The following is a 12,572-nucleotide window of genomic DNA, read 5'->3' as shown; positions in this document are numbered from 1 at the left end:
GTTACCTACGTTCAATTCTGACACTGTAAGGAATTTACACGTTCTCCCATGATCTCGTGGGTTTCTTCCAGGTGCTCCAGTTTCTTCGCACATTCCAAAGACATACCAGTTAGTAGGTTAATTTGGCTCATGCGTGTAATTTCACGGTGCGGGGGTCGTTGGCCCAGAAGAGCTTGTTACTATGCAGTATCTCAAAATAAAAGCGATTAGAGGTTTTCTAATGAGGAGTGATTAGTTAGATGAGGTTACTTCCTTCAGAGCAGAAAAAGCTCGGAAAAAGTTGAAGTGTATAAATTAATCACACAGGGCTATCCAGAATTATAAGGATGGTAGTTTAGAGAGTGATCAATAACAAAACAAGAAAATATGGGTAACACTCAATGAGGAAATCTGCAGATGCTGCAAATTCAAACACACACAAAATGCTGGTGGAACACAGCAGGCCAGGCAGCAACTATAGATTTTTGTGTGTGTTGTATGGGTAACACTCACGAGGTCTTGTAGCATCTATGGAGACAAAAACCGGTAACACTTCAGATCAGGACACCTCTAGAATTAGGAGTGAGAGAAAGCTACTTAGTTCTCAGGTGGGGGATGGACAGAGCAAAGGGAATATCTCTGATGAGGTGAGACCAACTGATTAAATGTAGCAGTTGTTATCCAGTTAGGATTAAATTATGCTTCTTTGTCAATGTAATGTTCCACAAGGCTGTGGACCATGTGCAATGGTTCAGACTTGCTGTATTTATGCAGTTATCTCTGTCCTATGAGAGGTATTCCTTAGTTCTCCCCATTCCATGCCGGCCTTCTCTGCTACTGAAAACTAACTTGCTTTTTACCTTTCCCAATTCTGATGAAGGTTCCCAAAACTGAAATGTTAACTGGTTCCTTTCCCGCACCTGCTGGGCATTTCCAGTGTTCTCCGGTGTTTGCTTCAGATTTTCAGCATTCTGTACTTTAAAAAAAAAATTTTCAATAGAAAAGAGTTGGGACGGCACATAGATTTGGGAAGAGGATCCAAATGATACGTGAGTCTGGAAAAGCGTTAGAGGCCACAATCGAATAGCATCACCCATCCACAAGATGATGGACTCTGAGTCTGGGCAGTAAGAGCTATTTTCCAGCCAGTACATGTTCGATAGACAACTTCAGTGCCTTAGTGTTTTATGCTTGTATAATATTACAGGAATAATCTCTCAAAAGCAAAACTTTGGAATCTAAAATAAAAACACAGAATGGTGGAAACATTCAGTGGGTCAGGCAGCGTCTGTGGAGAGAGAAACAGATTTAATAATTCAGATCAGTGACCTTTTTGATGACCTGCTATCTACTTCCATAATCCCCTGCTTTTGATCCACTAACTAATTTAGCATGTTTACTTATGTAGCATTGAAAAGATGTCAGCTGTGGGGAGAAAAGAGTTTCCTAAACCCAGCTTGATAGTTAAAATAACTGAGAAGAGATTTGTTCTGTGAAGGAGCAGTTGTTTGAGAGTTGATTTGGTCTGTCTTGCACCTTCAGACTGATACCGATCCATTAAAAGTGTGTGTGTGTGTGTGTGTGTGTGTGTGTGTGTGTGTGTGTGTGTGTGTGTGTGTGTGTGTGTGTGTGTGTGTGTGTGTGTGTGTGTGTGTGTGTGTGTGTGTGTGTGTGTGTGTGTGTGTGTGTGTGTGTATACTTGGTGGAAATTTGGAGTATTCAGGCACCTGTTAATCTAAATCTCTCATTGCAGTTAACATGATGTTTATCTTCGAGTGTGAAATGTATGCATTTATTTTATCAAACCCTGACATCTGCCTTGTCTTCTTCATTTTTGGCAGAATGAGCCCTTAGCGATTGCACAGGGCAGCCGAGGAAGTGGAGAGACAAGGGTTAAGTATATTGCATCAGGCAGAAAGTGAGCCGTTGAGCAGCAAGCCCTAGGAGATTAAATCCACACGTCCTGTTTGCAAGGCCCATTGAGTAGCACTCTGCTTTCAATCCAGTTCTGGCTGTCTCCACTTTACACCCATATAAGGTTGTGCCATGCCTCCTTCACACTGTCTTGCAGCCTGTCAGTCGCTCCAGCCCAGGTTGGAAGGGCTGCTTAGAAGTGAAATGCAAACAAGTGTCTCGGGATAAGTCCTTCTGTAAATAGCCGAGCTCCAGATCAGGCAACAGCTCCACTGTATCTTTCAATCCAAAATCCTGGAGGAAAATTGTTAAATTAGTTTTATTACAGTCACATGCACCAAGTTACAGTGAAAAACTTCTGTTGCATGCCACTATAGAGATCATTTTATTACAAAAGTGCATCGAGGTAGTACAGTGGAAAACAGTAACAGAATGCAGAATAAAATCCTACAGTTAAAGAAAGTGCAGTGCAGGTAGACGATAAGTTGCAAGGCTATTATGAAGGAGATTGTGAGGTTAGAGGAGATTTACAAGAACGTTGCCTGGATTGGAGAGTGTGCCTTATGAGAGTAGGTTGAGTGAACTTGGCCTTTACTCCTTAAGAGTGACAGAGGATGAGAGGTGACCTGAGAGAGGTGTATAAGATGATGAAAGGCATTGATTGTGTGGATAGTCAGAGGCTTTTTCCCAGGGCTGAAATGGTTAACATGAGGGGGCATAGTTTTAAGATGCTTGGAAGTAGGTACAAGGGGGATGTCAGAGGTAATTTTTTCACACAGAGAGTGGTGGGTGCATGAAATACATGCCAGCGATGGTGGCGGAAGCAGATACAATAGGTTTTTTTTAAGAGACTCAGATAGGTACCTGGAGCTTCGAGAAATAGAGGGCTATGTGCTAGGGAAATTCTAGGCCGTCTCTAGAGTAGGTTACATGGTTGGCTCAATGTTGTGGACCGAAAGGCCTGCAATGTGCTGTAGATTTCTATGTTCTATGTTTACTGAACTAAGCTACACAGTTGCTTTTTACTGAATACTAACTCACTTTGGCATGTTTAATTTTTCTATATCCTCGGCGACCTCTCCTACTCAGGACCTGCTCACTAAAACTAACCTGCCTAAACAGGTGAGTGCGGCCTCCTTTCACTTTGTAGTGGGCCATCATCCACTGTGCCTTTGAGACGGTCGTCAGTCATCTGATGATTGGTCCGTCTGATGAAGCGCATCTAACATTTCCTTTCTCCCTTCCATCACAGAAAGAGCTCGGCTCAAATGAGGACCTCTGCCTCACCATGAGGAAGGTGAAGGAGCTGTCAGTGATTGATGGGCGGAGGGCGCAGAACTGTGTCATCCTGTTGTCAAAGTAAGTACAAAGATGAAGCAGCGGAAAAGCAGAGAATTTGTCAGCAGTCCATCAGGCTGGTGTGCAGGGAGAGGGGTCAACATCTCAGGCAACGAACTACAGGGGCATTGTCAGCTGATCTCAATGATTTAGAAAGCAAATCAACTTCTTTACATGACTTCACTTCCAGAGTTTGGGTATTCTGCGGTTAGAAAAAAGGTAGAGACTGTCCCTGGGTAATGAATGGGTTCTGTTTTTACTGACATCCATGAATCGATTTTGTTGGTATGTCGGAGAATGCCCAAACATCCGATGATATGGTAACTAACTTCACAGTGTGGTAATGAATGGCATCAACAACACCTAAGACTGATATGAAAGAATGATTACTGAGAAAAAGATAAAACTAGTTCTACCACTTGTGGGAGTAAATGTCTGTATGTACGGCAGACTTTTGAATTTATGAATATGTTAAGAGCTCATTCGTAGGATGGGTGTCCACCAGTTGGACATTTATATACTGCATGAAAATACCAGGTATCTCTTCTTTGTATCTCCTTCCCCTTCCCCTTCCCACTCCTTCATTTTCTCTTTCCTTTTCCTTTCTCCTGTTATTCTTTATCTTTCTCTCCTTCACTTTCTCCCTTCCATTTTCCTTCTCCTTGCCTCCTCTCATTCTCTTTCATTTCCCTTATGTGTTCTTCCTCTGCTTTCTTTGTCTCTCTACTTCTTCTCTCTCTCTCTCTTGCTCTCAGTTTCTGCTTTAACAGAGAGGAAAATACCATTGCCTGAGAAGAAGACTCTTGTCTATCTGCCATATCTGGACTCTTCATAACTTTATAAACTTCCATAAGCTCATTCCTTGGCTTCCTACATTCCAGCCTATCCAACCTCTTCTTACATCTACAACCCTCTATTCCAGGCAACATCCCAGTGAATCTTTCTGCAGACTCTCTTTTAACTGCCACATCCTGTAGTGTGGTGACCAGAACCGAACAGAAAACTTCCTTTCAAACGTCTGCGCTGACTTCCACAGCACTGTCTCATTCCCCCAACCCCCGATCTCTGTCTGAATGCCCAACTCATCTTCCCTCACTCTTCTGGCCCATAAATTTATCAGCACTAAGTAGGAGCTGATTAGACACACCATATGCTACAGGAGCTCAGTGGGTCAGTCAGTGGATAACATTTTGGATCAAGACCCTTAATCAGAACTGTTCAGTAATTATGTAGTAGATATGATTCTGGTCCAGATGAAGAGTCTCAACCGAAAATGTCAACTACCCATTTCCCTCCATAAATGTTGCCTGACTCGCTAAGTTCCTTCAGCATCTTATGTGTTGCTTCAGATTCCAATACCTTCAGCCTCCTGTATCTGCAGGAACTGGTCAGGCCTCACTTGGAGTATTGCATGCCGATCTGGCCATGATGCTAAAGGAAGGATATAGTTGTGCTGGAGAGAGAGTGCAGAGGAGCTTCATCAGGATGTTGCCTAGAGTGAAGGACTTTAGTTATGGGGAGTGATTGGGGAGGTTGGACTTTTTCCCCAGAAAAAAAGAGGCTAAAGCTTGTCTTGATAAAATATATAAAATGATGAAAGAGATAGATATGGCAGAATGTCTATCTCATGGTAGGGGTATGAAAATCAAGAGGACAGTGGTAAGAAGTAGAAGACTGAAAGGAGGTTTGGGGGTAATTTTTTGCTCAGGGAGTGGTTTATATCTGGACTCGAGAGCACAGGTGCTGGAAATCTTGAGCAACACACAATAAAACAAAATCCGGTCCATTGAAGGGTCTTGGCCTAAAACGTCAACTGTTTATTTCCCTCCAAAATTGCTGCCTGGCCTGCTGGGTTCTTCCAGCATTGTTGTGTGTGTGTTATTCATGTCTAGAGTAGGGGTTCCTAATCTTTTTTATGGCATGGATCAATACCATTCAGCAAGTGCTCTGTGGACCCCTGATTGGGAACCTCTGCTCTAAGGGGTTGCCGCATATGTGCTCTTGACTAAAGTGCCACCATATCTCAGGGCCAAGGAAAAGAACAAACTCACTGTTTCACTGATTTTCATGATACACCACCAAACTTCACGACCCACCAATATTACCCGAACTCTTTAACTGAGCACCCATTTCAACGCCACCCGGTCCTGAATTGTCCTGAATTTTCCTTTCCACATTCCGCAGTGTTGCAGTGTTTGTGAAGGAAAGGGCAAGTCGTTCACTGGCAGCAAGAGGGTAGCACAAACAGAAAAAGTCATTGTCCTCTGACGTGAGTTGCATAAGTATTCAAGGGAAAGAGCAGAAAATGAGATTAACGCCATAACCCTTCGAGGAAATGGGGCTGGGATGTTGCTGAATGGTTTGCCAATAGATGGAGTCACTAACTATTGGCTTGGAGCCAATAAGACAAAATATGCTGGACAAGTTGGTATTTTCCATGGCTGAGAAGAGATTTGATGGTGTGTGCAATGATATCTACTTTAGATAGGGTAAGTTGAGAGAAGCTGTTCTCAGTAATAGATGGTTCAGTGTCCGAGAGCACGTAATTATAATTTTGGGTGAAATGCATGAACATGAAGGGAAATGCTTTTATTTACTTAGTGACTGAATCTGATCCGGAATTCATAGTCAGCAGGAGTGGTGGAATCAGAGTCAAGCTCTGCCTTCAAATAGCCATTCTTGAGTCTCATGGAAAACCAGCTCGAGTCGCCACTTTCAAGAGGGGCAGCGGGTGGGCAGGTCAGAAAGGAAATGCAGTTGTGTGAGCAACAAATCCTTGGGAAGACAGGGGCAGGTATTACTAGCAGTGGTTATAAGCCTTCACAGAAAAAAATTAATGTATGCAGTCTATTATTCCTCATAGTTTGTTTAATGGTGCACTTCAGATGTTGGCTGTGTGATACAACACAGACACACAGCCATGCCGTAGATTTATGAGAGTGTTCTGTAGCCAATATAGAAAATGGTCTGTTTTCAAAAAAACAACCATAATTCATCAGTATCTTTATTTTCATTGCACACTGTGTAAACAGTAGAGATGGTGGGACGTTTAACCTAAAAAGCCCATTAAAAATATTTGCTCTATACTTTAGCAATTCCTCAATTAATAGGGGAAACTCCTTTGCTGGATACTAAATTATATGGACCAGCATTGTTATAAATATACCCTTCTACAGTGCTGAGCTGGCTAATCTCAAAAGTGATGCATTAACCCTTTTACCTGAAAATTCAGCGAGGCAGCAAGCAGGAGATAGAAAATCCAGGGTGAGCAGGATAGCCTGAATGGTCTCCCTCACTGCCTCAGTTTTCTGCAGCTGCTCAGAAATGTTCAACCAGTGTAAAGCAGAGCCCTGTAGAAAGAAACACTGTAATGAATTGATCTTTATGAACAATATGTAGATTTGTTTTTTCCATTTTACCTCGGTACGTAACAACAATAAACTAACTCCATCTTCACAAGTAGCAGAGAGAGGAATAAAGCACAAGTGTCTTTGACAGAGTCATGGTATCGTAAGACTGTTATGACATAGAGTGTATGCCAACACTTGGTAGACACATCTTGCCAATTCCGTTCTCCTGCTGTGACTCTGCTCCCCACACTCAGCAAATTGTTCTACCTTGTCCAATTGCCCTTCAAAAGCCCTTATTGAGTCCTTTCACCCCTTCATTGATCAGATCCAAATTCTGAGTGTTTTTTTTTTCTCCCTGACATCTCCTGTATATCTTCAGCCTGAATTTTTAAATCTTTATTCTAGATCCTTCTGGATCACCTATGGGAAAACTCAGATCAGCATTTTCTGCTCCAAGGAGAGCAAGCCTTTTTTCCCCATTGTGACCCTTGGAGCTGAAGTCCACCAATTCCTGAAGCCATTCTGGATGGAACTGGTCTTCGCTGGGACCTTCACATCTTTCACAAATTGGACAGAGTGTCCCAGTGTTTTGTCCAGCAGAACTTCATGTTCTTTATATTCTACATGTTTATTTATGAATCCCAGGCTTCCATTTATTTCATTCTGTCAGTACACTCTGCCATTTAAAATGATAAATTTAAATCAGTCTTGAAGAAGGCGTTCAGCCCGAAATGCTGACTGTTTATTCATTTCCACAGATGCTGCCTGACCTGCTGAGTTCCTCCAGCATTTTGTGTGTGTTGCTCTGCATTTCCAGCATCTACAGAATCTCTTGTGTTGTTGATAAATTGGTTTATTAATGTCACACATACTGTGAATGAGGCCTCCGTCAGTCAGGGTCGACCTTGGATGTTGCGTCCTAGCTGTCTAGATACACAAGCCTGGGCAGTACGATATGGAGAGCCAGCTGTTGCCCAGTAGCAAGCTCCCCATCTCCATGCATCTGATGAACCCACAGGAACGGCAGAGACCGATACAGTTTGGTTCCAGCGGTGTTGCAGGAGTTGCCAGTCAGCATTGAACTCAATGTGGGACTGCCTTAGGGACTCCAGCTCAGATTCTTCCCTCTGGGTTTAACCCTGAAGCCTTCCCCGTGAGTGGGTATAGCCACAGGGCAGCAGGTGTTTGAGATCAGAGGACTCCTTCTCCTAGATGAGCTGCGAACCACAACCGATGAGCCCCATCTAAAACCCAAAGTGACTGGTTTTAAGGCACCAGTAATCCGGTTTTGCCTCTTCTACTGTCAGTAGAAACGTTCCACCAGGCTTAGTAGCTAAGCCACATAAGAAGGCCAGGAGCTGGACTTGTTTGTCAGAGGCTGTTTGAGGCACATTCCATTGGGAGCATTTACAAATATTTGTAATAAGTAGTGGGAGCCTGTCCCAATTACCACCCCCAGCTGTAACAACCTTACAAAACCAACTACATGTACAAATGTAGGAAAACTCTATATGCAAGCCATTTATACTGATTATTTGATTACACCTGAGGTAGTACAAAGGAAAATAATAATAATAAAATGCAGAATAAGGTGTTACAGATACAAAGAAGTTGCAGTGCAGGTAGACAACAAGGTGTAAAGTCACGATGAGGAAGACTGTGAAGTTAAGAATCCTGCTTGTTTCCTAGGGGATGTTCAATAGTCTCATAAAATGGGACAGAAACAGTCCTTGAGCCTCATGGTACGTGCTTCCAGGATTTTGTATCTTCTGCCCGATTGGCGGGGCGGGGGTGGGTGAGAGAGAGAATCTCTGGTGGGGGCGGGCTCTTCTTGAAACACTGAGGCAGCAAGAAGTGCAGAAAATCCATGGAGGAGAAGCTGGTTTCTGTGATGTGCTGAACTGTATTCATAACTCTCCGCTGTTTGCTGAAGTCTTGGGCAGAGTAGATGTCACACCAAGCTGTGATACATTGAGATCCGATGCTTTCTATGGTGCATCAGTAAAAATTTGTAAGCGTCAAAAGGAACAAGCCAAATTTCTTTAGCTTCCTGAGGAAGTAGGATTTAAGCACATATACACCCTGGATCCCCTGTCCCTGCACACTCTATTGAAATATGCCTTGTAGTCCATGTTATCTCTGTTTGTATTGCATGTGGCAGAAAATATGGGGTTTAAGTACGTCAATCTTGAGCACAGAAATCTGCTACAGCACTGAGCTCTTGACTGATTTCATATATAAAATAAAATCGACTGCATTTTGAAAATGAATAGGTGCTGATCCATGGGATCCTTTATACTGTACTCAGCTGAGATTTCAGATGTAGCCTGGTTTTACATGTCCATCAACACCAAAAATGGATTACACCAAAGATTCAAAGGGCATATGTACAAAATTAAGGGAGGGAAGTTTAGGGGAGACATCAGGGGTAAGTTTTTTACACAGAGGGTTGTGAGTGCCTGGAATGACTTGCCAGCGATGGTGGTGGAAGCTAAAACATTAGGGGTATTTAAGAGCTTCTTGGACAGGCACATGGATGAAAGAAAAATGGAGGGTTATAGGGTAGTGTGGGTTTAGTACTTTTTTAAAGGATTATATGGGTCGGCACAATATGGAGGGCTGAAGGGCCTGTACTGTGCTGTAGTGTTCTATGGTTCTATTCGGTGTAGATTGTTCTGCTCAAGCATTTGTCGTGAAGATTTAGCACTGAGGGTTAGACATTCATGTTAGATAAATGTATGATACAGGAGAGGATGCAGAAATTTGGTCCCACTAATTAGAACTTAGAACATAAAATATTCATATTCATGTGCCTATCTAAAAATCTCTTGATCACTTTCATCTTATCTGCTTCCAATATCACTCCTGTCAGTGTACTGATTGTGGTAACTAAGCAACCCTACAAACACTGTGCAATTAGACCTGCACAGTGCACAGCTGGTGGAGCTGCTGCCTCAAAGTTCCAAAGATCTGAGTTCAATCCTGATCTCAGATGCTGTCCCTGTGGAGTTTGCAGGTTCTCCCTGTGACTGCGTTGTTTTCCACATCTCAAAAAAAAATCGAGGTTGCTAGGTTAATTGACACTGTAAATTGCTTCTTGTTTGTACTGACAAACAAGGCAATTTTACCACTCCCTTGAGTGGTAAAATCAAGGGAGAGTTGATGGGAGTCCAAGAATGGGAAGATTATTGAGGGAATGGGATTGTTCTGTGGGAACATGAACATGAATGGGAGGGCCCTATAGAAAGAAGACATCCTTGTTTCCATTCTAAATGTTCTTTTCTACTCTTAGGTTGAAGCTGTCCAATAAGGAAATCAAGAGAGCAATCTTGCAAATGGATGAACAGGAGGACTTGCCCAAGGACATGCTGGAACAGGTAAGAACACTGCCCCTTAGTGATATTCCACGACCGGAATAGAATAGGGATGGACTATCGCAAGGTTGGGCATCACATAGAAATTGCCAATCTGCTGCCTAGGGCAAGTGAGGGGATCAAACTAGATGGCCCCATAAGTGCCAAAATAGATCTTGGTGCTCAGAGACGGATGAGGAAAAATGGGTCATTCCATAACCCCTCTCTCACTGGAGAGAGGAGGAAATGATTTGGTTCATTTCGGATCGATTTAAAATGTACGTCATTATTAATTCCAGGCAGATGCCTCTGGACTCTCCATTGAGTCAGAGTTCAACCTTGTCATAGGAGCAGGAGCAGTCATTTGGCCTTATGAGTCTGCTGTAACATTCAATATTGCCATGACTGGTCCTCTATCGCTACCACATTCCTGTTCTTACAACTCTCCTTGATGTCTTTTGTGTCAAGAAATCAGTCTGCTCTGTCAGCTCACAGCAAGGAATTGACCACTGGGTCCAAACCAGAGCCAATTCCCACTCCCATTTGCTCTCTGCAATGAGACAACAGCCAGAGAGTCGAGCCCAACGGGCACTTTGTGTACTCATATGAAAGGCAAAGCTTTGGCATCCAGCCTTATAAATACATGTGATCATACCAGTCCATGCCAACACTGAGATCCAGCCCAATATATTCTCCTGCTTCTACTGGCTTGTACCAATATTTATGGGATCTTGCCCAGTAAATAGTCTTAGCATTACTGGCTGCCAGCAAGACAGTAGCCAGAGGAACCATTTGAATAGCTGGCCCAGGTCTTACCAACTCGCTGCAAGTCTAGCGCCAAAGTGTCCTGCCAATTATCATGGCTCCCCTGAACCAGTAGCCACATGCCTAACCCTTGGCATAATTACAGCAGATATTAACACGATATCTCAACAGGAGTTGAGGCTATTGCTTCCCCTATATCCATACAGCTTTCAACTGAGCAAGGAGTATGAGCACATTGTTATACCCGATCCAAATAATCCCCGTCCTGTCGACCATGTCAAACCACGTCATCAGACAGGCTTCCTGGAACCATAATTCTTCCAACAAGTTGACATCACTGCATTTAATTGGAGGTATTTGGAACATCTTCATGAATATTACTGTGAGCTCAATCCATGATGATGTGAAGTGCCGGGATTTCATACTATGTACCGGACTTTAGATAATTAATAATTTAGTAACTGGCTTGTTATACACACATGTACCAAGATACAATGAAAAGCTTTTGCACGTGATCATTCTGCACATACTATAAGTACATCAGGATAACGCAAAAGGGTAAACAGCATGTAGAATATAGTATCAGAATTACCAAAAAGGTAACAAATAAAATGCAGGAGTTTATTTTTAGAGTAGAAGAAATCCATTTAGCAGTCATAATTATGGTTTGGTGTGGTGGGGTGGAGATACATCTCTAGAAAAGGAGGTGTAAGATGCTTCTTCACTCTGTTAGACCACCCCCACCCTAATCAGGGTCACGTGAAGCCAAGAGAGCAGGTGGTGGATGGTCATATAAGCAGCTGGTTTATTTATTATTTATATAATCAGTCCTGGTTATGCGACCACTGATTCCAGGCAGACAATCTCTGAAGACTATTGATTATGGGTGGGGTGACCCATCTTCTAGATAGATAGATAGATACTTTATTCATCCCCATGGGGAAATTCAACTTTTTTTTCCAATGTCCCATACACTTGTTGTAGCAAAACTAATTACATACAATACTTAACTCAGTAAAAAAATATGATATGCATCTAAATCACCGTCTCAAAAAGCATTAATAATAGCTTTTAAAAAGTTCTTAAGTCCTGGCGGTAGAATTGTAAAGCCTAATGGCATTGGGGAGTATTGACCTCTTCATCCTGTCTGAGGAGCATTGCATCGATAGTAACCTGTCACTGAAACTGCTTCTCTGTCTCTGGATGGTGCTATGTAGAGGATGTTCAGAGTTATCCATAATTGACCGTAGCCTACTCAGCGCCCTTCGCTCAGCTACCGATGTTAAACTCTCCAGTACTTTGCCCACGACAGAGCCCGCCTTCCTTACCAGCTTATTAAGACGTGAGGCGTCCCTCTTCTTAATGCTTCCTCCCCAACACGCCACCACAAAGAAAAGGGCGCTCTCCACAACTGACCTATAGAACATCTTCAGCATCTCACTACAGACATTGAATGACGCCAACCTTCTTAGGAAGTACATTCGACTCTGTGCCTTCCTGCACAAGGCATCTGTGTTGGCAGTCCAGTCAAGCTTCTCGTCTAACTGTACTCCCAGATACTTGTAGGTCTTAACCTGCTCCACACGTTCTCCATTAATGATCACTGGCTCCATATGGGGCCTAGATCTCCTAAAGTCCACCACCATCTCCTTGGTCTTGGTGATATTGAGACGCAGGTAGTTTGAGTTGCACCATATCACAAAGTCCTGTATCAGTTTCCTATACTCCTCCTCCTGTCCATTCCTGACACACCCCACTATGGCCGTGTCATCAGCGAACTTCTGCACATGGCAGGACTCTGAGTTATATTGGAAGTCTGATGTGTACAGGGTGAACAGGACCGGAGAGAGTACGGTTCCCTGCGGCGCCCCTG

At 43.1% G+C, this 12,572-nt stretch overlaps 1 protein-coding gene across 7 annotated transcripts in view; it reads left to right on the top strand.

The window, feature by feature from the left end:
* daam2 (dishevelled associated activator of morphogenesis 2) overlaps window positions 1-12,572 on the top strand; it is a 310,967-nt gene that overhangs the window by 233,086 nt on the left and 65,309 nt on the right. For 5 of the 7 annotated variants that reach the window (XM_073056049.1, XM_073056050.1, XM_073056051.1 and 2 more), the window contains 3 exons: window positions 1,821-1,871; window positions 3,146-3,252; window positions 9,874-9,958. In XM_073056049.1, coding sequence (XP_072912150.1) covers window positions 1,821-1,871; window positions 3,146-3,252; window positions 9,874-9,958 — 243 coding nt within the window. Of the gene's footprint in view, window positions 1-1,820; window positions 1,872-2,982; window positions 3,016-3,145; window positions 3,253-9,873; window positions 9,959-12,572 lie in introns of all 7 variants that reach the window. The other 2 variants (XM_073056054.1, XM_073056055.1) reach the window with 2 other exon arrangements.

The sequence above is a fragment of the Hemitrygon akajei genome, chromosome 9 (genome assembly GCF_048418815.1).
Source record: "Hemitrygon akajei chromosome 9, sHemAka1.3, whole genome shotgun sequence".
NCBI lineage: Eukaryota > Metazoa > Chordata > Chondrichthyes > Myliobatiformes > Dasyatidae > Hemitrygon > Hemitrygon akajei.
This window is presented reverse-complemented; position numbering and strand designations above follow the sequence as displayed.